Source organism: Elephas maximus, chromosome 2 (assembly GCF_024166365.1).
Source record: "Elephas maximus indicus isolate mEleMax1 chromosome 2, mEleMax1 primary haplotype, whole genome shotgun sequence".
Classification (NCBI taxonomy): domain Eukaryota; kingdom Metazoa; phylum Chordata; class Mammalia; order Proboscidea; family Elephantidae; genus Elephas; species Elephas maximus.
The window spans coordinates 190,029,938-190,055,891 of NC_064820.1; the positions used below are offsets into that span (position 1 = coordinate 190,029,938).

The window sequence follows — 25,954 nt, forward strand, 5'->3', positions numbered from 1 at the left end:
ATTCGTCACATTGTATGGCATTATTTATTTACAAATCTATTTCTCATACCAGACTGTGCTCCCTCAGAGCAGAGGTTTTATTTTAATCATTTGTTTATCCCAGCCCCTCACACGTAGTAGCCGTTAAATAAATATTGCCATATTGAATTGAATCTTTATAAAACTTACCATATCTCTGTAAGGTAAGTTGGGATGAGGTCATGAGAGAGGGTACAGAATTTTTTAGTCAATAAATTCAAAGATATGCTTCGGCCTTCCAGACAATGGTTTTGTCATTAAGATGTGTTAAATTATACGCAAATCCTCATGGGCTTCTAAGGCTACACGGAAAAAGACACGTACATGGAAATCTTTCAGTAAGGCAGATCAAGGAGAGCAAACCTTTACCTTGAACTGCTTCTGTGTTTCATGGTCTGCTGGAAGTATTGGTCCTTCTTAACCTATTAGTTAAGGTTACTACTATGTATGTATCAGTCAGGATTCAAACAAGGAAAAAGCACAATTGTATTTATGGAATAGGGAATTTATTTCAGGAATAAGACCTTGTACAATTGTGGGTGAAGATGGGGAAATAGGTCCAAAGCGGAGAGTTCGAAGTTTAGAAAAAAATCACTGATCAGTTCTCCCAAAGCACTGGCGTGGATGGGCCTGCCAGGTGGGATCTTGCAGGGAAATCTAGAAGTTAGGAACATCCAGCTGCTGGAGTGGGACATGCTGGGTGGAGGGTAGGAGGGAGGCTGGTTAGGTGGTATAGAAGTCAGTGGAAGGCTGTTGTCTCGGCACAGCTACTGTTCTGTGAGTGTGCTGTCAAGTGGTTGGTGGCCTGGGGTCACTGGTCAGCAAGGCTGGTAATTTTGGATGCAGAGCAGGGAAGAACAAGGACAAATTAGAACCCAGAGGAATTTCTGCATTTTATTTTCACCACCTCAACCACAGTGACCTCCAGAAAGTCGTGACTGCTGCTTCACTTCCACCTTCCAAATCTCAGGGAAATTTCTCTTTTGGCCTATTCTAGCCCACAACCATAAAGGGAAATGGGTTCTGGGAAACTTAATTCTTGTTCAGCCAGGTTGACAGTATAAAACCACCACAATATATCCTGAATTTTGTAAATAGAATTTAGTTTCAACTTCAGAAGCAGTACTCAGTTGAATAGAAAAAAGCAGTGCTAAAAAACATGTATGACTTTATATTTTTTAAAACAACATTCTTGGATCTTACCTAGTAACATGCCTAGCTAGCACACATTTCAGAAACAAATTGGTTGTAAAAGCTAACTACTATAGAAAATTTTAAGGTGATTATATAAAGACTTTTTGTCTTTTGATGGTCAACACAGAATTTAAGCACAGTTGTTTTTATAAACAATCATCTCTTGAGATCTTCTGAAAAGGGATCTAAGGAGGAAAAGGAAGTAATATTTATTGTGCACTTTTTACTGAGTTATAAAAAATATATATAGCATAGGTATATTAAAGTATGTTACGTGAACTTGGTCCTAAGAGTATAACTCAAGGGGTTTTTACAGATTTTTTATGTATATATCCAAAAAAAACCAAAGGGTCGGCAGTTCGAGTCTGCCAGGCGCTCCTCGGAAACCCTATGAGGCAGTTCTACTCTGTCCTATAGGGTCACTATGAGTCGGTATCGACTCGACGGCACTGGGTTTTTACTGGATGAATATATCCATGTGATCACCATCTGGATAAAAATATAGAACTTTTCCAACAACCTTTGATGGGTTGTTTTTGGGCCCTTTGTACTTCCTGGGTGAACTGCCTCATACATTTTTCATTACAGTGGATGGGGCAATTTTTGGAACAATGGTGAGGGGAAGTGAGCATTAGCAGTAAAGTGAAAATGTTAAATAGTCTGCCCCATAACTGCTTTGAATTATATCTGCTTATGTCACTTTCCCTTTCTGCTTTTACCCTAAAACAGGTAATCAGATCCTGTCCCTGGGGAGCCTCTCAAAAGATCAGATTTATCCAATGAAACTCAAGGGCATCTCCATCTGCTATTCGGCTCTCAAATCTGCCTTGTGTGGAAATTATGTCAGCTTTGGCGTCTTCAAGTTGTACGGGGACAACCATTTTGACAGTGTACTCCAGGCCTTTGTCAAAATGCTGCTGTCAGTGTCCCACTGTGACTTACTAGTAAGCACTCATGCATCCTGGGAGTTTCTGTGTGAAATATGAAGTACCACCACCACGAGTTTGGAGTTGTTAGGATGAAGCCAAGGGCGTTAGAATTCGTACTGGAGTATTTTACGTTTTAAAACAGCATACTTGATTTAACATCCAGAATTTGGATAACTATTTTATAGTGACTGTATTTATAAATGTGCATTTTAGAAAGCTGCAGCTACCACCTTGTGACAAATTGGTCATCCAGAGTGCTGCAGTTTCTGCATCTAGAGAAAATGTAATTAGCAGTTTCAACTAATTGCTTACAATTATACTCATAATTCAAAAAAGCCTTTATTCCCTAGAGCAGAAAATACAGGACCGGCTGCAGAATCTTCTCCTTCTTTCCATGCTACCCTTTCTGCTCCCCCTGCTGTTTGGCCTTTCTCTCCATTAGAATTCTGGTGTGGTGGAGAGAGTGCTGAACTGAACGTTGAGCAGCCTGGTGTATGGCCTCAGCTCTGCCACTCACTAGTCATTTACCTTAAATAAATAAATCACCTTCTCTATTTCTCCAGGCTTCAATTTCCTCATCTTTAAAATGAGGAGATTAAACCAAGTGATCTCTGGGTCCCTTTTCAGCTCTCCTATCTAGTTTCTATGATTTATGTCATTGGTTTTCAAACTCTGAGGCCTTTCAGGATCACCTGGAGTGCTTGTTGGAAATTCAAATTTCCAGGCGCTTCCATTGAGCTATGTCATTATCAGACTTTTTTTTTTTTTTAACATCTCTGCCTAATTACACAGGAGCCAATATGTGCTCAATATGGTTGCAGCAATTAATTACTTGGGTTACATGGCCAAATATATGCATAGGCCTAGTCCACCTATTCACATCCCAAGGTTACAAGTAAGATCTGGGGGCCATTTCAGTCAACCTGTGTGAGAAATACTCCTTGGCCTTCTAATGGACTAGTGGCGCCCTCTTCCATCTTTCTAAGCTAGTCTTAATAGAACCACATCTCAAGCCAAAGTTGTTAAGCCTTTTATAGTGGATTGGAATGCACATGAAGGGCTGTGCCTGCATGACAGCAATTGCAAAGTAGAAGCTTGAGTTAGACCAGCCATGTGTCACAGCTGCCTCATCGGTGGGACTTTCCACTACAGGTCCAGCAAGAAAACTGATGTGGTTGCAGAATTTTTCTCTCACCCATTTTCTAATAGACAAGCAAAACTCTAGTTCAGCGGGTCACAAACTTTAGTGTGCATAAGACTGTTTTACTGTATGTGTTAAAAATATACATTTCAGGGCCTTACTCCAGAGCCTTTCATTTAGTGATTCTGGAATGGGCCTCAGGAAACTGCATTTTTGGCAAGCACCCCAAGCATTTCTTATGGAGGTGGTCTTAATCTCACCTGAAGAAATGCAGGTCTAGTTTCTCTCTCTTAGGAGAGTTGTCCTTTAATGTTGGTTTGGGCTACATTTGAGGTGTTCCAACTACCTTTCTTGGGTGCTTCTCTTTTGCCTGTGGTATATGGTAAATATTAAGCCATTTACCAAATTATGATTTAGTTAGATCGGTTAACATTGTGTGAACACAGGAGACTATATGCCAAATTCTATTAAAACAGCAAATTTTGTGTTTAAAAAAAAAAAAGATTGCCTAGCCACTATTAAGCCCTGTTCAGTGCTGTAGTATTCCAGAATGGGAAAATAATTTACCCAGGCTCCTAAATTTCATACAGCAGAGATTTACTTGCATTTAAGTGTTAGCTGTATAAGATGAAATTGAAATGCCATATGTACTATAACTTCAAATTAGTGTTTCTAGATTTCAAGAGATTGCTATTATTCCTTTAAATGCTGAATTGGGAATCATTATGTCATTTGTTCTATATATTTATTCGCCTTGTGTTTAGGTAAGTTTACAATTTCCAATATTATAAATGGCAGTTTCCACTGGACTGTAACATGTCTTTGTTTTTCTTCCCTGTGGCTTGACATTTAGTATATCTCTGTGTTGTAGCAATATCGGAAACTGAGCCAGTCTTATTATCCGCTTCTGGAATGTCTCACCCAGGACCACATGAGCTTCATCACCAACTTAGAGCCTCCTGTACTCCTGTATGTTCTCACATCTATCTCAGAGGGACTCACTACTCTTGGTAAGGATCATGGAGAACATTGTTTACAGAGGAAAAACTGGGTCGTGCTCTCTGAATGTATGTGCTTATTGAAATTATCATCCTACCAAGGGGAAAAAGATAATGTGAGCACAAACTGAAAGATTGTTTAATAACTATTACTTTTATAGTATTTCTATATTAAGAAATAAAGTATTTCTATACTGTAAAAGTAATAATAATTTCATAACTATTACAGTAGAAAAATGCCCTTTTTCATATTTTGATAATACAGTTTGTTGTTTTTAAAACAACTTTTATTTAGGTATAATTTATATACAGTAAAATTCACCAGTTTTTAAGTGAATATTTCTGTGAGTCCTGACACATACATATACAGTCATGGAACCTCCCCAGTCAAGATACAGAACATTTCCACCAGCACAAAAAGCTCCCTCATGCCCACTTCTAGCCAGTCCCTTCCCCCTATCTCCTGCCAAAGGTAACCACTATCTACTTTCTCTCACTATAACCAAAAACCAAACCCACTGCCGTCGAGTCGATTTCAACTCATAGCTACCCTATAGGACAGAGTAGAACTGCCCCGTAGCGTTTCCTAGGAGCACCTGGTGGATTTGAACTGCCAGCCTTTTGGTTTAGCAGCCAGTAGCTCTTAACCACTACACCACCAGGGTTTTCTCTCTCACTATAGTTTGACCTTTTTCAGAATTTCATGTAAGTGAAATCATTTGTCTTTTGTGTCTGGCCTCTTTATTTAGCATAATGCCTTTGGGATTGATTCACGTTGTTTTCCAAATCAATAGCTAGTTCCTTTTTATTGCTGAGTGGTATTCAACAATATGTATGCCAGTTAGTTTGTTTTATCCATTCACCAACTGATGGCATTGAAGTTGTTTCCAGTTTTGGCTATTTTAAATAAAGCTACTATTAACATTCATGTGCAAGTCTTTATGTGGACATGTTTTTATTTCTCTTGGGTAAATAGCTAGGATTGGGATTTCTGGGTTATATGCTAAGTGTTTTTGCAACATTGTAAGAGCGTGCCAAACTGCTTCCGAAAGTGACCACACCTTTTATTCCCACCAGCAATATAGAGAGTTCCAGTTGCTCCACATCCTTGATAACACTTCCCATTATCAGTCTTTTTAATTTTAGCTATCCTAGTGGGGGTGAAGTAGAATCTCATTGTGGTTTTAATTTCCATTTCATTAATGAATAATTATTAAAGAATAATGATATCCTAGTGAATAATGATGTTGAGCATCTTTTCATGTGCTTCTTTGTCATTCATATATATATTTTCTTGGTGAAGTGTTAGATCACATATTTTACTCATCTTTTAACTGGGTTGTTTGTCTCATTTTTAGGAGTTTATATTCTTGATACAAATCCTTTATGAGCTATATGTTTTGCAAATATTTTCTCAGCCTATGGCTTGTCTTTTCATTTTCTTTACAGTGTCTTTCAAAGAACAAAAGTTTTTAATTTTGAGGTAGTCTAATTTATTATTTTTTCTTTTATGGTTCATATTTTTGTGGTTCTAACCTAAGAAATCTTTGCCCGTCTCAAGGCCATAAAGATTTCTCCTACATTTCCTTCTAGAAATTTTATAGTTTTAGCTCTTATGCTTAAGACTATGATCCATTTCAATTTTATTTTTATATATACCCAAAAAACCCACTGCCATCGAGTCAATTCCGACTCATAGCGACCCCATCGGACAGAGTAGAACTGCCCCATAGAGTTTCCAAGGAGCGCCTGGAGGTTTCGAACTGCCGACCTTTATGGTTATCAACCGTAGCACTTAACCACTATGCCACCAGGGTTTCCATTTTTATATACAGTATGAGGTAAACATTGAGATTTAAAATATATATATATATGGATATTCAATTGTTCCAGCACCTTTTGTTGAAGAGCATCCTACCCTGTTGGATCACCTGGTCACCTTTTTAGAAAATCAGTTGACCATTTATGTGTTGGTCCGTTTCTGGACTCTGTTCTGTTTATCCTTATGCTAACACCATGCTATCCTAATTCCATAGTGTGAAAAATCAGGTGGTGTAAACTCGCTAATTTTTTTTTCCTCTTTTAAAATTCTATTGGATAACCTGAATCCCTTGCCATTTTTATATAAATTTTAAAATCATGTAGTCATTTCTATTTTTTAAAAAAACTAGAAGTTTTGATTGGGATTGCATTAACTGTATAGCCCAATTTGGGAAGAATTGATATATTAACAATATGGAGTGTTTCAGTTCCTGAAAGTAGTATGTCTCTCCATTTATTTAGGTCATTTTTAACTTTCCTAGCAGTGTTTTTGTAGTTTGGAATGTATGCATTTTATATGTATTTTGTTAAATTTGTAACTAAATATTCTGTTTTATGCTGTTGTAACTGGTATTAAATTTCAATTTCCTATTCTTTACCATCATATGGAATACAATTGATTTTTTTTCATGTATATACAGTGACTTTGTGTCCTACAACTTTGCATAACTCACTTATTAGTAGCTTTTTGTAGATTTGTTAAGATTTCCTATATAGATTTGTCTTCAAATAAAGACAATTTTCTGTTCTTCTAATATCTTTGTTTTAATGACAGTCTAATGCCCTCATAAAATGAGTTAGGAAATGTTCCTTCCTCCCCTATTTTCTCGAAAACTTTGTGTAGAATTATTATTTCTTCCTTAAGTATTTGATACAATTCCCTAGTGAAACCATCAGGCCTAGAATTTTCTTTCTTGGAAGGTTTTTAGCTACAAATTAAATTTCTGTAATACATATGGGGCTATTAAGGTTATCTGTTATCATCTCGAGCAACATTTGGTAGTTCGTGTCTTTAAAGGGATTTGTCCATTTCATCTAAAGTTCATTTAACTTTATTGACATAAAGTTATTCATAATATCCTCGTTACCCAATTTGATTACTATAGGATCTATAATAATGTCCCTCTCTCATCTCTGATAGAGGCATTTTGTGTGTCTTCTCTCTTTTTTTGCTTGATCATTCTGGCTAAAGGTTTATCAGTTTTATTGTAAAGAACCAGCTTTTGGTGCCATTGATTTTTCTATTTTTCTTCTTTTCATTTCATCAATTTCAAGTAGAATCTTTATCATTTCCTTCCTTCAGTTTATTTTGCTCTTCCTTTTCTAGTGTCTTTCAGGTAGAGGCTTGTCTTGTTATTGCTAGTTGCCATTGAGTCAATTCTGACTCAGGGTGATCATTGATTTTAAACTTTTCTTCTTTTTCTAATGTGTGCATTTAATGCATTAATCACTGCTGTAGATAAACCTCACAAATTTTGATATGTTGTGTTTTTATTTTTATTCAATTAAAAAATAAATATAATTTCCCTGCTGGTTTCTTCTCTGACTAATGAGCTATTTAAAAGCACATTGTTTAATCTTCAAATAATTGAAATATTCTTGATATCTTTTTGTTACTGATTCTAGTTAAATTCCATTGTGATTATAGAATATACTTTATGATTTTTATGCTTTTTACATTTATTTAGACTTTTTATTGCCCAAAATATGGTAAATGTTCCATGCGCAGTTGAAATGAATGTGTATTCCATGCTTGTTGTTAAGAGTGTTGCATAACCGTCAGGTCTAGTTGATTGATAATGTTAAGATGTCCTATATTCTTACCGATTGGTTGGTTGGTCGGGTTGGGTCGGTCAGGTCGGTCAGCCAGTGCCTACATATTCTATCAATTACCAAGAGAGGAATACTAAAATATCTAACTGTAATTATAAATATTTCTATTTCTCCTTTCAGGTCTATAGTTTTTACATCATATATTTTGAAGCTCTGTTATTTGGCACATATTTCAGATTGTTAGGTCTCTTTGATGAAGATACCCCTTTATCATTATGAAATGACCCTTTTAATTTTTGGTGACTTTTTTCCTATTTAATCTACTTTGTCTCCTATTACTAACTCTTCAACTTTCTTTTGATTGGGGTGAGCATGTTTTTCCATTCTTTTCACGTTTAATCGTTCTATGTCTTTATATTTAAAGTTGGTTTCTTATAAACAGCATGTGTTAGTTTTCTGTTGCTGCTGCAACAAATTACCACAAACTTGGTGGCTTACAGTTCTGTAGGTCAGAAGTTGGACTTGGGTCTCAGTGGGCTAAGAGCAAAGCGTCAGCAGGAGTCCATTCCTTTCTGGAGTCTCCTGGGGCAAATCCATATCGTTGCTTTTTCCAACCCCTAGAGACCATACACATCCCTTAGTTTGTGGTGCCCTCCTCCATCTTTAAAGCCAGCAACATTGCGTATCTGTGATCATTTTCCTATAGACACATCTTCCTCTGACTCTGACCTCTTCTGTCTCTCTTTTCCATTTTTCAGGAACCTTGTGATTACCTTGTGCCCACTCAGATAATCATGGATAATCTCTTTGTTTTAGGTCAACTGATTAGGAACCTTTGCCACGTAGCCTAAAAAAAAAACCTAACATACTCATAAATTCTGGTGACTAGGATGTAGGTATATTAGCCTAACTCCCAGCATATAGTTGAGTCATACTTTTATATCCAATCTGACAACCTCTGTCCTTTAATTAGTGTTTCAACCACTCATATTTAAGGTAACTATCAGTATGTGTTGGAAACCCTGGTGGCATAGTGGTTAAGTGCTATGGCTGCTAACCATAAAGGTCAGCAGTTCGAATCTGCCAGGCACTCCTTGGAACTCTATGGGGCAGTTCTACTCTGTCCTATAGGGTCACTATGAGTCGGAATCGACTCAACAGCACTGGGTCTGGTTTTGGTATCAGTATGTTTGGGTTTAAATCTGCAGTGTTGCTATTTATTTGCTGTCAATCCCACTGGTCTTTGTTCCTTTTTTTCTTTTTCATGCCTTCTTTTGGTATGAGTTAATTGACTATTTTTTATAAGCCTACTTTTATTTTATATCTACTGTCAGTGTGTATTAGCCATACCTTTTTATTCGTTAGTGGTTACTCTAGGGTTTACAGTCTACATCTTCAAATAATATTATCACAGTTAACCTTCAAATAATCACAGTCTACCTGTCTCCCTCTAGCGCCACCCCTTATGGAATGCAATTACACATATATTATACCTCTTGCTGTTGCCCTACAGCTCACTGATTTTCTATTTATTTTCTTCACACTTATTTCTTCTCTGTGGTCATTTTGAGTAGTTTCTATAGCTATATATTCAAGTTAACTGATTTTTTTTTTCTATAATATATAATCTGCTAGTAACTCCATATGGTACTTTTTTTTTTTTTTTTAATTTTAGATATTTTTATTCTCTGAAAGTTGCATATTGATCTTCTTTTTTTTTTTTATCTTCCGTTTTCTGCTTGTTGGGTTCTTGTTTTCCTTTAACCTTGAGCATATGTATAAGATTTATAACAGCTATTTTAACATCCTTGTCTACTAGTGTCATTTCTGGGTCTGTTTCTATTGGTTTATTTTTCTCTTTCTCATGGGCCATATGGTCTCATTTTTTTCATGCTTTCTTAGTTTTTATTGGATGTCAGTCATTGTAAAATTTATTGTTCAGTGCTGAATTTTGGTATATATTTTTAAAGGTTGTGGATTTTGTTATTATGTGCAGTTTAGTAATTCTGAATCAATTCAACTCATTAAGATTAACAGGCAGCCTTTATTTTGGAGTAATTTAGCTCTAGAAGCTGGAAAAGGCAAGGGTCTGGATTTGCCCCAAGAGTCCCTATGAGGACTCTCCAATGCTCTAGGTTTCTCTACAAACTAATCCCAGCTCTGTGTGACCTTCAGGAATTATTTGACCTAGTGCTTTCCAGTGGATCTTTCTCCAGCCTTGGGGAATTTCTTTTCACACATGCCCAGGTCATTGTGGAGAAGAAACTATGGGGGACTCCTCTGCAAATCTCCAGAATGCTATCTTTTCACAGTCCCTATTCTCCAGTACTCCGTCCCATAAGTTCTAACTGTCTCAGCCTTCCCAAACTCCATTCGTTTCTCTTCAGCTCAGTGAGGCCACTTGGCATTGTTTGGGTTCTCTCTTCTTGGCCTACAGCCTGGAAACTGCCTCTAGGCAGTAAGCTTGAGCAGTTGTAAGTACTACCTCATTTGTTTCCCTCTTCTCCGGTTTAATAGTTTTGCACTGCTTGTTGTCCAATAATTGAAAACCATTGTTTCATATATTTTGTCCTATTTTCTAGTTGTTTATGACAGGAGAGCAATTCTCGTAGCAGTTAATCCTTAATGGACAGAAGCAGAAGTCTTGTTGTCTTTATTATTACAGTTTGGCTTGACATTCTTTTATTTCACATCATAGTAATACTTGAGGAGCTTGAATTAGTTGCAGTCAGCTATGTTGTTGCTCAAAATGTGGTCTTAGTTGGGTCTGGAATCTGCGTTCTTAACAAGGCTCTCAAGGGAATTTTGACAAAGTGGCATTATGGAGGGAATACTCAACTTGGATTTAAGTCCCAGTGCTGCTACTTCTTAAGTGTGTGACTGTGGATACCTATGCTGTCACAGGTGTTTTTATGTGTGAACTTGGCTTATTTCACTCTCAGAACCACCCTGCATACCAAAACTGGGCCAGGTGCTCTAATAAGTCTGTATGTCCTTACTTGCTACTTGATTGCAAGCTTCTGAAGGACAGGAATAATGTCTTAATCACCACTTTATTCCCAGTGCCTCATATATAGTAAATGCTCAATAAATGCTTATTGAAGGCATTAATTAGATATTATTTCATTATACAGATGAGTAAGCTGTGGCTCAGAGAAGTGAAACAACTTGCCTAAGGTCATGCAATCAATAAGTGCCTGATCTAAGGGTTTTTCTAACTCTGAAATCCATTCCTCTCTGCTACACTACCTTGCTAGGTCTACCTGATAAAGGTCACAGTTTTGATGACTAGATGCCTGGTAGAAATGATCTTGCTTGCATTCATGATTTTATCTACAGCCTCTTGTATTGCAGCAAGTTGGCATTATAACCATTGGACAATTCTGGCAGATTAATTATGTCCTGTGTCTTTTAAAAGGAGGACTATTTAGAGTGTTGAAAGTAGCCACTTGGGTTTCTCCTTTCCCAACAATGATAAATTTGCCAAGAGGCATTTATAGGTATTGTTTGGGTTACAAGCAGGTTTCATATTTACTATAGCCTCAATGGAAAAAGTGGGAGGGAGGTACTATACAGAAAAGATGAATCACTGATGGAGTCGTGACTAGCCTAATATGCTTAACATGATATAAAAATGTTTTAATTAATCATTCATTAGCATTTTGATTTCAGGTCAGCTTTTAGATGAGGAAAGAGAAAGGTGAATGACAAAAGAGATTATATTTTCTATTTTTAATCACTCATACTTTTACACACAGAGACCAAACACAGGGCTTACAAAAAGCTACTCTGAATTAGTAATGGCTCTCAATCATTTATTCAACAGTTATCCATTGTGCACATATTATGTACTAGGTACCATTCTAGACTTTGGTGGTACTGAAGGGAATAAGGCAAATAAGGTCCCTGCTCATGTGAACCTTGTATTCTAGTGGGGAAGGATAAGTAGTAAATAAGCAAACAAACAGGAAAATATCAAGTAACGATAAGTGGTAAACAAGGATTAAAATAGGGTGTGAAAAAGTCATCAGTGAAGCCTCTGAAGATTAGCCATAGCCAGGACAGGAGTGTATTCCAAACAGAAGAAAAGGATAGCTCAAGGAAAGGTGAGGGCAAACAGGAAGTTGAACAAACTAGAAACCACTAGATTTTCACTCGTAAAGTTCATTATTAATGAAACGTTTGTAAAGAATAAAAGAGGGTAAGTTGTTATTTTGAACACATTTAGAATTGAATGGAATATGTGGCATGAATGTAATATGGGAGTAAAAGATTCAGGAAATATTTATAAATATAGAGACCTCGTACATTGTTTCTCCCACCAAAGAAAATGCTTAAGGGCGAAAAGGGCTATGAATTAGCTAAGGAGACTGACAGTCTTGGTGTCTAAGGGGTTGGAATATTCAGGAAAACATATGGGAATTGAAAAGGAAAAACCTTCTTTGAAAAATGAAGACAACTTGAAGCACTTACGGATGAAGGTAAAAGACTACAGCCTCCAGCATGGATTATACCTGAATGTAAAGAAAACGAAAATTCTCACAACTGGGCCGATAAACAGCATCATATAAATGGTGAAGAAATTGAAGTTGTCAAGGATTTCATCCTTCTTGGATCAACAGTCAACACCCATGGAAGCAGCAGTCAGGAAAGTAAAGGATATATTCCACTGGGAAAATTTGCTGCAAAAGACCTTTTTAAATCTTAAAAAGCAAAGATGTCACTTTGATGGCTAAAGGTGCACCTGACCCCAGCCATAGTCTTTTCAGAAACCTCATAATGCATGGGAAATCTGGACAATGAAAAAGGAAGGCTGAAGAAGAATTGACACATTTGAATTGTGTTGGCAAAAGATATTGAATATACCATGGACTGCCAGAAGAACAAACAAATCACTCAAGAGAGAAGTACAGCCAGAATGCTCTGTAGAAGCAAGGATGAGAAGACTTCATCTCACATACTTTGGACACGTCATCAGGAGGGACCGATCACTGGAGAAGGACATCATGCTTGATAAAGCAAAGGGTCAGTGAAAAAGAGGGAGACCCTCAGTGAGACAGACTGACACAGTGGATACAACGGTGGTCTCAAACATACCAGGTGTGAGGATGGTGCAGGATTGGGCAACATTTCGTTCTGTTACACGTAAGGTCAGTTGGAGTCGACTCAACAGCATCTAACAACAGCAACACTGTGTGTCAGGCACTGTGGCACAATCTTTACACTATCTTACTTCTCACAATACCTTGCAAAGTAGGTAATATTGAGCACATTTTACAGAAGTGCAAATTGAAGCTCAGTGAAGTGAGATATCTCAAAGATACAGATTCAGACCTAGATCCACCTGTTCCCAAAACCACTGCACCACGCAATCATTTCTGAAATTGCCTTTGAGACCATATCTTTTCAAAACCTTTATCCTCCCTTCTATGATGGGAAGTTTTGAATCAAAGCCAAATTTCAACTCAGCCAAATTATCATTCTTCTTGGCTCTCAGTTACACAACTCTTTCCTACCCAGGTAACTTTTCACAGCAGCTTTCAGTGATGGGTCTTAGTGAGCAGGAGGGCTATCAATGATGCCTGGGCTTCCTGTGGAGCCTGGTTGCAGGAGGAAAGGAGCGCTTGGTTGTTTTCAGTGCCAAACAAGTTGCTAGAGAGGGCAAAGTGCCTATTAGGCTTAAAAATTATTTCCAGAATTATCTAAATAATGGATGGAATCCTCTGTAAAGGATCTAAACACCAAGAACTAGAACAAAATATGAAAAGTCATGACTTCTGCCCATCCTTTTATATCAGGAAAATTTCATTATTTGGCTCTAACACAATAGCTTGAGCTGAGAATAAAGAAAACCAATAATAATACATAGTCCTCACTGCTATTCATTCTGTTTTTGACCAGATGCCCTCTGATCCTTGTGATTCCACACTTTTAAATCTACCCTGAAATAACATTTATCCTTTTCAAAGCCCCCAACCATAAATCAGCTATAATGGAATCTCTTCTCCTGGCTTTTATTGCAAGGACGTATGCTCCAGCCTTCATGTCTAAAGTGTTTACCTGGCTTTTTCACAGCCAATTCAGTGGATTAGAACCTTTTAATGCAACCTGCATGGCATGTGGTCACCAAGGCTACGTGAAGTCTTTATAATTTTTGTATGATTGATAGCATATTGCTCTTCACAGTGAGAGGAATCTTATCTATTTCCTGCTTACTTCCTTTTGTAGATGTTAAGTTACTTAATCTGTTTACTTTTTATGATTGGGACTTCAAAGGTATAAATGTGATGGAGAAAAGCAACCAGGCTCAAAAAGTCCGTGTCCGACTCCTGGCCTATGTAGTTTTCACTATACTCTGCTACCTCCGGGATTAGAAAACCCAAGCTCCCTTTTCTAAAAAGTAACCCAGTTATCTTGCTTCTTGAATACCATAAACCCCACTGCCATCGAGTCGATTCTGGCTCATAGTGACCCTATAGGACAGAGTAGAACTGCCCCATAGAGTTTCCAAGGAGTGCCTGGCTTTCGGAAAAAAGAAAGCCCTTTTCTTAAAAGCCTCATATCTCCAGTTTCCCAAAACCATTGTCCATGCTACCCTTTACTCAACCTCTGATGATACTGCATGAGCTACCATTATTCTATTTTAAATGCATATATCTGTCTGGATTTCAAAATTTGCCCCCAAAATCTCCCGCTTTCTATTTACCATGGCGTTTCTTTCCAAAATGATCTATGTGAGAAAGTTTTAAACTCTGGTCTTATATCAGTACTGGGTATTATTGCTAAATACAACTCAAGCCCTTCTCTAGAAAACGTTCTCAAATTAGCTTTGCCTACCCATTCTTTAATTAATTCAGCTAATATTTTACCTCTGATCTATGACAGGCACACATCAGCCTCAGAGCCTCAGAGATGAATAAAAAACTGTATTCCTCACCCCCCCCCCAAAAAAAGCCTACTGCCATCAAGTTGATTCTGACTTGTAGCGACCCCATAGGACAGAATAGAACTGCTTCATAGGGTTTCCAAGGCTGTAATCTTTACAGAAACAGACTGCCATGTTTTTCTCACGCAGAGCCGCTGGTGGGTTTGAACTGCTGACCTTTAGCAGCCAAGTGCTTTAACCACTGCACCACCATTTATTCCCTAGGAAGTATATAGTCTACTGTTTCCCAGACCTACTCTCCCAGTCTACTTCCCCTCTTTTGAGTCTACCATATTCACCATTTTTAATTTTTCTCTTGTAATTGTTTCTCTTACTAATCATAAACTGCCAGGGATCACGTCCAAGTGTTGCCATTAGCCAGAAAAATCTGGGTAGCATCATGCTATGAATCGAAATCATAGACTTTGGGTAAACTATTTAATAATCTCTGTGCTTCAGTTTTCTTGTTTGAAAAATTTCAGTCGCAATACCTACTATACAAAATAATTAGAAGTAAATGGAATGATGCTTTTAGTGTACAAAGGAGATACTCAACAGATGGTTGCTCTATCCTGTCACTTAATTGCTCAGAAAACCTACAGCTAACACCTATTTGACCTTCCAAGTTAAATGTAAATATGGCAGCCCACGGTTGGGTGCCCTAAGTAAAACCCCAACCTCCTCTGTATGACGTGTACACTTTTCTCTCACGGAAACCAAAAGTCCTGCTCCCCAAACACACTCTCCTTTTTTCACCACTGAACGCAAACCAGTAGTAACTTCTGTCTCTTGAGTGCCTGTTGTGTGTTTAAGAGGGCACTGATGCTTACATATATTTTTGCTTAATATCTAATTTTAATGTACTGGCTAAGAGTACGGATCCAGAGTCCAAATCCTTGTTTACTTTCAGACCATGGCTCCACAATCTTCTAGTAATATGACACTGGACAATCACAGAATCTCTGTAAGCCTCAGTGTCCTGGCCTGTAAAGTGGAGATAATAATACTAACCATTATAGTGTGGTGTGGGGATTAAATATCACACATGTAAAGCACTTAGCGCAGTAACTAACACTCGCAATAAATATCAGCTATTTTTGTTATTGCTGTACTTTGTTTTCTTCTCATATAGCTCTGGAAGGTATTTTATAAATGGTGAGAAAGGTTAAGTGGCTGTTTCAAAGTAACAACACAGCAAGTAATTGGAAATGGAGTTTGGGACCAGAGGTGTCTGCCTTTAAAGTCCATGCCTTTCCCACAACACTATGTTGCCTTATGCTAATCTCTGTCTGAAAACCATCCTTCCTTATGCCTAACTGGAATAATCTTTCAGTTGGGCATATCTAGGTATTACCTTGTTTTTACAAAGCATTGTGCTAGAGTAGCTTTATATGAAATCGTGAGCTATTTGACACCAGGGTGGTGGTTGGGCCCCTGCCTCCCCTGATGCAGAGCACTTTGTACCAAGTAGATAACAAAGTTACTTGAATTGAATAGTAGAGGGTTGTTGTGAAGACCTTTAAGGTCACAAGTGGAAAATTCTGTTCAGTACGATCCAGGAATCATTTACTTACTAATGTGTCTCTAAGCCAGACCCTGTGGTAGATACTGGGTTTAAGGAGCTAAACAAGGCAAAATCCCTGCCCTCAAGGAACTTACAGTTTGGTAAAAGTGCTTCGAAACTAGAAAGCGATTTTGTCTTAATGGAGGCAGAATAACTAATAGATGAAACAAACACTTCAGCAATGTAAATGAATTCTCGTTTATTGTTTATGCAGATACAGTTGTCTCCTCCAGCTGCTGTACCAGTTTAGACTACATCGTCACCTACCTCTTCAAGCACATAGCTAAAGAGGGCAAGAAGCCACTACGATACAGAGAGGCTACCCAGGATGGTCAGAGACTATTACACTTTATGCAGCAAAACCCAGATGTCCTGCAGCAGGTAACTGGTGGTTGGTCACCTGGTGGCTTAAGAAATATAGTTTCCCAGAAGCCAACCTGGCCCCTGAATATCTCTTAGAGCAACCAGTCTTCCCAAGATTTTTTACCAGTTACTCTTAAAGAATATTGTCCCTGAAAGTGGGATAGTGTGCTAGCTTCAGGATTAACCCACCCTCAAGAAACCCCTAGGTGTTTCATCTCACCTCAGCGAAGCTAGACTTTAAAAAGAGGATAGCTCTTTCAGAGACCTCAGAGAAGTATAGGGCCAAGCTGCAACTAGAAACGGTTGACCTCTGACTTCTTTCCTGGAGCCTCTGATAATGTCATAAGTTTGTCTTGTGAGCCCTCTGGTATACGGGGAAACTACCTTTTGCTGGGCTCCTAGTCTGTGCCGGGCAGCTTACTAGCAACTGTCCGTCGTCCCATAGTTGGTACTTTTCCCATTTAAAGAGGAGAAATCAGGGTTCAGGTAGATAGTGTTCCTAAGAGCATTTAATAAGTAACAAAATCTCAATTTTTTTCTTTATTTTCAAACATGTTTTCTAACTGGCTAAAATGGGCTAGGTCCAAGTTTAACGCTGGGAAAAAAATAATATTTCTACAAATCATAATAACAGCATGCATTTAAAAAATGAATATACATATAGGAAATATTTTAATGATAACAATACCGGTTTTCCATGAAGATACTATCACTATGATATTTTTTAATTCCACTAAATTTGGAAGATATTTTCACACTATTTTCAGTTGTTTTATTCTCACCAAATCATTTGTACAAATGTAAACACTTCAATAGTGTCTTGCTACATGATCATTAACCAACAAATAAGTCACCTACAATCAGCAGGAAAATGTCACTCTGGATGGGAAATGATGAAAGTGGAATGAGACGGCCATGTCATTTTTTGCTAATATTTAAATGATTCACTTGTGATGTTTCAGTTACCCAGTTATTTTCCATGGAGGTGGAGGCAATTAAGATATTGTGTAACTAGACAAAGGACTGTAGGCCTCTAACTATTTGGTATGACCCTAGAATTGTTATGACATATTGGTAATACAGTAAAGGAAACCCGTTGAACCCGGTGCCATCGAGTCGATTCCGACTCATAGCGATCCTATAGAAGTAAAGGAAGAGGACATTTATTGAGGACTCACTATGTACAAGGTATAAGAACCAGTGAGACTCATAAGACAATCTCTCAAAAAGTTTCCTTTCAGGGAAGACAGAGAGAAACAAGTAACTACCCAGTTATGTGATAATTTAATTAATATATGATGCCAGAGTGAGTGACACAGGAGGAGGGGACTGTCAGAAAACTCTTCTCATTTAGTAAAAGAAAAATCCATCACCGTCGAGTCAGTTCCTGCTCATAGAACCCTCTAGGACAGAGTAGAACTGCCCCATAGGGCTTCCAAAGAGTGGCTGGCTAAATCGAACTGCTGACCTTTTGGTTAGCAGCCAAACACTTAACCACTGTGCCACCAGAGCCCCTTTGGTCCCACAACAACCCTGAAATGTGAATATCATCATCCCCATTCTACAGATTAATAAACTGAGGTGTGGAGAGATGAACTGGGAAGTAATGGGGTTGGGATTTGAACCAGGGTCTGTCTAGCTTAAAAGCCAAAGTATTTACTACTTACACTATTGATTCTCAAGGAGATAGTTGCTGGGGTTAACATCTCAGATTCACCTGAAGAGCTTTTCAAAATATATATGCTGTCAAGATTTGATTGCACCCTTCCTCTCCTCTCTCCTACCCTGCCCCTTGCAGTAGCTAGCCACTGGTACTGGGGGGAGTACATCCTAGCCCTCAAGCGTTTTGGCATGGAGAAGGTTAAGAACCACTGACGTAGGCAGGTAGCCACTGGAGAAAATAAATACCCGTGAATTGACCAAGAATCAGACCCAGCCCCCACCCGCCATGGCAAGCAGCAAGTCCACCACCCAATCACTCCCGCCAGCCCTCGGCCATAATCACAGCGTTGTCCCATAAACTTTGGCAGAAACTTTTAAGTTGGTAGAAAATTTTAGCAAAAATCAATAGACTGTGGTCCTCAACAAAATACCATCAGACTGCAGAGCAAGTAATGTGGTTGTGCAGGAGACAATCAGGTTTGTCTTCACTCAGAATTACTGTGCATTTGTTGGTTTAAGTAATTTCTGTGTGTTAATAATACTTGGTAATGCTTCACTTTATAGCATATGACTAAGTAGTGATGTATCTTTATTAACAGTAGAATACATTCTATTTATTTGGAATGTAGGCTTTCAGAGAGCATTTTAAATATTGATGGCTGGTCTCTGGTAGTCAGCATAAACATGATTTGCATTAGCACCAGGTTATATCATTGTGAGTGCCTCTGATGTCAGCCACTGGGCATAGTAATATCTGACATCATCTCCTTAGGTCGCTGACAACTTTGACCTCTATTCTTATGCACAGTTTCTATCGTCTCAAAAGCTCTTTTGAATTGATTTGAAATTTTGACTCTTCCCTTTATGAGGCAGTAAAATTGATAATTATTCAGATGGGAACTGAGCACTGAGTGAAAAATCAATTCCACCCGCTTTCTGCTGCGTATAAAATTACTTCTGAGTCGGCTGGACTGAACGGATGGCCGGAGTAAAAGCAGCAGGCAGGAGTAGTGGGAAGAATTAGCTGGACAGAGCTAATAGCCTGAAGGGAAGGACTTGGAAAAGAGGGAGTGGGCCAGTTGGGGGTTATTATGAGCAGGGATGGGTCCCATTGATCATCTGTTTACATCAGCTTTCCAAGACCTTATAAATCAGCCCTGAAGAGCAGCAGAACCCAGGATTCATCCTCTTACCAGAGGGACTCTGTATTAGATTATTCTCATTTTCACACTCAGATGAAAAGTAAGCCATTGATTATTCATTGGTTGCCCATTAAATGCTGTTTTTATAGATGATTTGCCTATCACAGAAGGTAATGAACAAGGTTGCTGCTTCATAACTCAAGGTTTCAGTTTTCAAGGCATCTGTGTCGGTTAAGTAATGCCTAACCCTATTAAAAGGAATAGGTTACAAATTGCTTAACAGCGCTGAAAAACTAGACCCTAATGACTAATTGTGCTTGGAGTTTAGAGAGGGTTTGTCAGCTCTTTAAACTAAACTGATGCAATGATACTGCAATTATTTACTAGTTTGAGCTGTTTTTTTCCCCCAGCCTGAACCTATTTTGCGGAAGCTTAATTGCATGAAGAGAGTGTCAATTCCAAATTGCAAAAGCTGTCTCCTCAAGTTTCCATAGTAAACCGACCATGAACCTATATAAAGAGATTTTGAACATTCTTATAGGCCTGTGCATTTGTATGCAGCAGCCTGGGAAAAAGACATTTTAAATGCCTCTCACCTGGAAATACGTTTATTATGACCGGCTATGCAGCTTTACATCTTCCATGTTTTTAAAAACACCCTCCAAATAAGCCATCTTCCATATTTTGCAAGCAAATCTGACTTGGAAAGCATTAAAATTCAGTCTGTTTGAAGACCCATTGTAATTAACTGCATCTATTTTATTTCAAGTAAGAATCATTGTTTCAGCAGCATTGCTTTGGCTTAACAATTGAGAAAAATTCAGTTATGTTAATTAAGGGCAAAAATTCCTCAAGTGTTTTCATGTCATTATGAGGATAAGCTAAAAATTTAAGAACAGACCAACAGTAACAGTGATTAGGCATTGATCTGTTAGAGTAATTTCAAACATAACATTTCCATGAAATTTTTTCAGTTTCATCACTGGTCATGGTAAGTGTTTGCATCTGTAACCCATAGGTCAGCATTCATTTAGTTCTGTCACAGAGTGAAAGATGTGCCCAAATTGGCTGAACTAAGGAACATGTTTCATAGAACTGGAGGTGCATTTCAGAGGCACGACTGATTGTTTTTGAGATGTTAAGGGCACTGATGCTGAATGCTACCCTGATCAGAATTTCACCTGAAATGAATTGCTCTAGAAAGAGTAGCACCTTCCACAGAAGTAGAGCAGGAGTCATGTGTTTATCAGCAGTACTGAGTAGATTATGCAGTGAGCTTATTAATAAGGTATTTTTAGCAATTATAGTCTCTAAAATCTAACTACATTGTCTCTAAAATCTAAATACACGGAATGGAGGAATTAGAACATTTAGGTTTGAACTTTTCTCACCCTTCAGCTGTTTATCTACTTCGCTCAAACCAGCTGTACTAAAAACCGAAATAATTATCATTCTTTTTTTTTTTTTGCTAACGTGGCATTTAACTACAAATTGTGAAGAGCTGTCAGGAGCTATAAGAATCATGCTTCAGAAGGGACGTAAGCTAAAAGAACATTCACCCTTTTCCTCAATCAGTCAGTCAATCAATGAAAATTGCTTTTGTATAGTGCTCTTCATGACATGCATCCCAAAGTGAATTACAGCAAAAGGGAAATCATCTGCTCTTTTTTCATTTCTGTGTTTAGATTGAAATGATATTGCTCAACATTTTGACATACTATACAAGACATATTTCATGCTTAAGATTTCAGCCCATAATACTAAGTAGCAGAAAGTGCAGTCGCATATTTAACTGATAGCGAGACTTCAGCCTGTAGAGCCTCAGCAAGATGCTCACAGTAGAAAACACTTAAGTAGATGAAACATATTCACATCTCTTATCTTCTTCAAAAAAGAATAATTAGCCAAACTTGGTAATACTAATAATAAAGACATTTATAGTGATCTTTAAATAAAAACTGTGCCCCCTGTATAACCCATTAGCTCCAACTGGTTGGTTTGTAACTTTATTATCAAAAATATGACAGGAGATTAATATCAAAAATACAAGCTGAAAGGACATTCACAACTGGATCAGAGGGTGACATGGATTTAAGGGAGAGAAGCAAGGGATATGCCTTTAGGCACTTAAAGTGGAAAATTTTCATGATAAAGTTGGTTTTTTCACATGCTGCTGCAATCTTGGTCTTCATAGCAAACTATGTATGTATTATACACAGTGGTTAAGAGCTCGGCTGCTAACCAATCGGTCAGCAGTTCAAATGCACCAGTCAATCCTTGGAAACCCTATGGGGCAGTTTCTGCTCTGCCCTATAGGGTCACTATGGTTTGTTTAGGAAAAGAAATAATATTGGCAAAATCTAAGTGCTTACGATGTGCAAGTACTAGCTTAAGCTCTTTCTTTACATGTGTGTTATCTAATTTAATCATCACAGTATCTCTGTGAAGCTATAGTGTTATTGTTGCCATTTTACAGAGGCACAGAAGGATTAAGTAACTTTCCCAAGGTCACATGGTCAGTAAGTGGAAGGACTAAAATTTTAACACATGCCTGTTTATCTCCAGAGTTCACATACTTAACCACAAAAGTTTCTGCTCCGTAGTTTGTTTGGTAGGTGCTAATCTGAAGGAGTTTGTATGTTTTGAACACTCAAAATGGGGCAAGTTGAGCTTTCAGTAAATTCCACTGGAGCTGTCCTTGGGGTAGAATGATTTAGAACAGTCACCCTACATCCCAACTTTGTGTTGCACACAGGACGAAACAGATGGGCAGTGACCTAAGGAGGCAGCGGGCAAGGGAGAGGGAGGTTGCTTTGCCAGCTGGTGCAAAAAAAGCCCTGTGGCTCTCACCATTGCTAAGGCAGAGCTTCTGCTGTCTTCTTCTACACCCATACTCATTCATTCATTCTCTAGCCAGACAGTGAGGGTGCACAATTTAGCAGGACATGCATCCTTAAGAAGGTCAGAGTCAAATAATATAACTGTCTCATGATACTCTTTTGTGACTTTAATGCCTTTGAGGTAGCTGTTGAAGTTTACTTTAACTTGATTGCTGTAGGCTAGAAATCAATATAGCAGTTGTAAGATGAAGGTCAGGAAGCAACATGTGCTTTGCATCAGTCCCCATACCCAGCATATCTTCAGACTTGTCCTGACTCTCACCACTGATTCATCCCTATAGAATGCCATTGTTCACCTCTTTCTGGTTGTAAACAGCTGTTCTTTTCTAAAGGAAGCTCCTACCATTGAGTACTGGTAGCTCTATTGGTGGTCATTCTTAAGGGCCTCTCACATTTGTTAGAGTACATCTGACACCTGATTCCCTTTGAGAATTTCTCTCCCCCTCCTAACCATTACACAAGGTATCACAAGCTAAGATGCCTATAGGGGCCTAGCAGATAACATTAATGAATGAAGTAGACTAGGAAGAAACCTAAAGTTGAGTACACATCCCTGTCTAAAAGGGGCAGTCTCTACTATCTGTTGCCATGTAAGAAGGTAAGTCCCAGTGTTGCCAGATATACTGAAGCTCCCCCGCCAAGATAAGCCAGAAATCCAGATGCTTAAATATTGCCACTGATTGAAAGTTAAAAAAAAAAACCACTCTGTAAGCCAACACTGTAGGTCTGGCTCCCAGTTCACCATCTCTGTATCATGTACCTTCCAGGATTTCAGAATGACAATCTCACACTACACATCCCTTGTATTTCTCACAGTTATCCCCTGTAGCACCGCTATGGTGGTATTTTTATTTCTCCCTGATTTTTTGGTAATTTTTGAACCATACTCTTTTGGTTAGTTGATTCAAGAAGATGTGATTATTTTACTTTTACACACAATGACTTTATACTTCAGTCTCTACTGAAACTTAAAGGGGGCACTCACATGTTTGCATACAGAAGAATGCATTGAACAGGCCCTGAAACTCAACACCTTCCAAACTTTTTTTCCCCCAAAATAACCAGATTTGTTTGAGGTAGAAATCAAGTTCAGTTTGGTCCTGTGTATATGTGTGTGTGTGTATATATACATGCGGTTTAATTACTAAGGATCAAATCAGAATATCTTAGAGGACCAGGGCTGGGAAAAAGTATCTAGATAATAACCAAGTAATAAAAGTCCAGAAAGTCCAGAAGGTAGATAGTAAATTAAGAACAAAGCGTTTTTGGCCACACCCCCAAAGATCAGTTCAGAAGCTTAGTGTTTATAACTTAAAATTAGAAAAACACTGGTCTTTTTTATTTAAAAGGCATTTTATCCATGGTATTATAAAATTATTTGTGTCCATCCGTCTTTAGAAGGATGATTCTACTCCAAATCCTTTATTAGTTACCATCTCTTTTCTAATTTGAATTGGTTTTTATGTTATATAAATATTTCTTGAATAACTATTTCAACTGTAACGAAAATATGTATTTTAAAACAGAAAAAGCAATTAAAGTAGAAATCTTTTCTTGATTTGTAAGCCAACAAATTAATGTTATAGCCATAAAAATACCTATTTTTACAGAATGGCTTTTACCCCCAGAGATCCCCTCCATCTTGCTACTTGCCCCAGCACCTAGCAAAGCCTATGACTGTCTGCAAATGACTGTCTGCAAAGCAAACCAAAAAAAAAAATGATTTTCAAAAGGAAAATCTGCAGTGGCTTTTGGTATGAGATCTAGCAGGTCATAGACTAGTGCATAATAAAGCAAATGATAATGTTAAAATAAGATTGTATCATCATAACTGTAAAATAGCCCCACTGAAATTTCACAGAACATTTCTAGAAGTACCTCAAATATTGTTCTAAATGGTTAAGAGGACAGTGAAATGTTTTGTTCTTTTTCACTAGGACATGTGTTTTTTCTACCTCTAAGCACAGTTTAAGCATGTAATCCATTGATAGCATAACTTGCCTTATTAATTGAAAGGGATAGAAATCCACCAGATGTAGCCCAAACCAGCAGAGAGTTGGGTGACTAAGCAACAGCAAAGACACCATATTGAGTGAGCCAGAATCCAGTCTCCAAGTCATTTATTTCAACCAGTGACAATACATTTAGACTCCTGTGCCTCAGCATTGATTGATGGTTTAATATCATATATAATTTTTTTAATGAAGGAAAACCATTTAAATATGTTACCATTTGCACTGGTATTCTCCTATGTACATAACTGCATTTAATCATTATGGGGATTGTTTTTATACTTGTGTAATTTGTATCCAAGAAATAACTGTCAAAGCCATCTCATGCTGTTGCTGGAATGGTACAGTGTGCTTCATAGTTGAATAGATTCATTCTTCCCTGCACATAATTAAGAGTGTTGGAGCCTTCACTGCCACCACATAGGAATTCCATGTTTACATTTCTGAGAATGAAAAATTAGCCGCAATGTGCTTTTTCAGGTTCCCATTTTCTGGGGCTGTGATATTTAAGTACCTTAGTTTTGTGCCAACATATGACTTGAAGAGTTTGATTTTAAGACTTTTAATATTAAAATACATAATAAAATTTTATTATCTAATTACAGGAGGGTTTAGCCTCTTATTAAAGTTGCTAAATCAGGCCTAGATTAGCATCATAATAGCACAGTTTGACATGGAATACTCAAAAGTCAAGTTCGAGGGAGGTTTTTTTTTGTTTTTTTGTTTTAGGGAGGTTTCCTCCTACCCCCAGCCCCTTGCACAAAATAACAAGGATGAAATGCATGTATGAAAACAAACAAGGGGCAATTTGGGACGCTGGAGAAGGAGTGGAGGTGTCAGTCTAGGATAGTACCCTTAGGCAAGGCAGCTGGTATATGTAGCCTTTTGTTTATCTGCTACTGGTTTATGTAGCCTTTAGGCCGGCACCAGAAACAATCACTCCTACAGGGTCAGCTGCTGGTCAGAAGCAAAGTAAGAAAAGATTTTGCGTTCAAACGCGGCAGCCATAATTTCTGTACAGCTGGCACCTGCTACTGGTGCACAGCGTGAAGGTGAAAGGTCAAAGAGGCAGTTGTTCAAAACTCAAGAATGGCTTAAAGGGACTTGTAGATTAATCTGCTTTATTAACTTCTGTATATTAGATAACTATTGCTGTGAATGACAGTACATCTTTTTGAATAAGTCGCATCTCTTTCTCTCTTAAATTAGCTTTTGAGTAATGAATATTAAATAGAAAGCATTTCAGGGGTAATTAAATGAAAACAGAATGATGTCATTTTACAATTATATTTGTATGTTTATAGAATAGGGGAATTATAATGTTTTCCAAGGAGCTGAGGCAAAAGAAGGAGCTAGCTCTTTATGAAGAAGGATTTGGAATAAATAAGTCACATGGCCATTAGCCTTTGTCTTTAAACTAAAAATAAACAATGTAGTTTCCAACTTAGAGCCAAGTCATTGGGTGCCATGGCTTGATTTCGCATTCCCAGGGGCTCCAAGTGTTTTCCTTAT

General features: G+C 37.9%; 1 protein-coding gene across 3 annotated transcripts in view; it reads left to right on the forward strand.

The window, feature by feature from the left end:
* The window catches only part of RANBP17 (RAN binding protein 17), a 384,409-nt gene that overhangs the window by 334,713 nt on the left and 23,742 nt on the right, over positions 1 to 25,954 (forward strand). For 2 of the 3 annotated variants that reach the window (XM_049874299.1, XM_049874300.1), the window contains 3 exons: positions 1,942 to 2,156; positions 4,154 to 4,292; positions 16,578 to 16,744. In XM_049874299.1, the coding sequence (XP_049730256.1) occupies positions 1,942 to 2,156; positions 4,154 to 4,292; positions 16,578 to 16,744 (521 nt within the window). The remainder of the gene's footprint in view (positions 1 to 1,941; positions 2,157 to 4,153; positions 4,293 to 16,577; positions 16,745 to 25,954) is intronic. The other variant, XM_049874301.1, reaches the window with a different exon arrangement.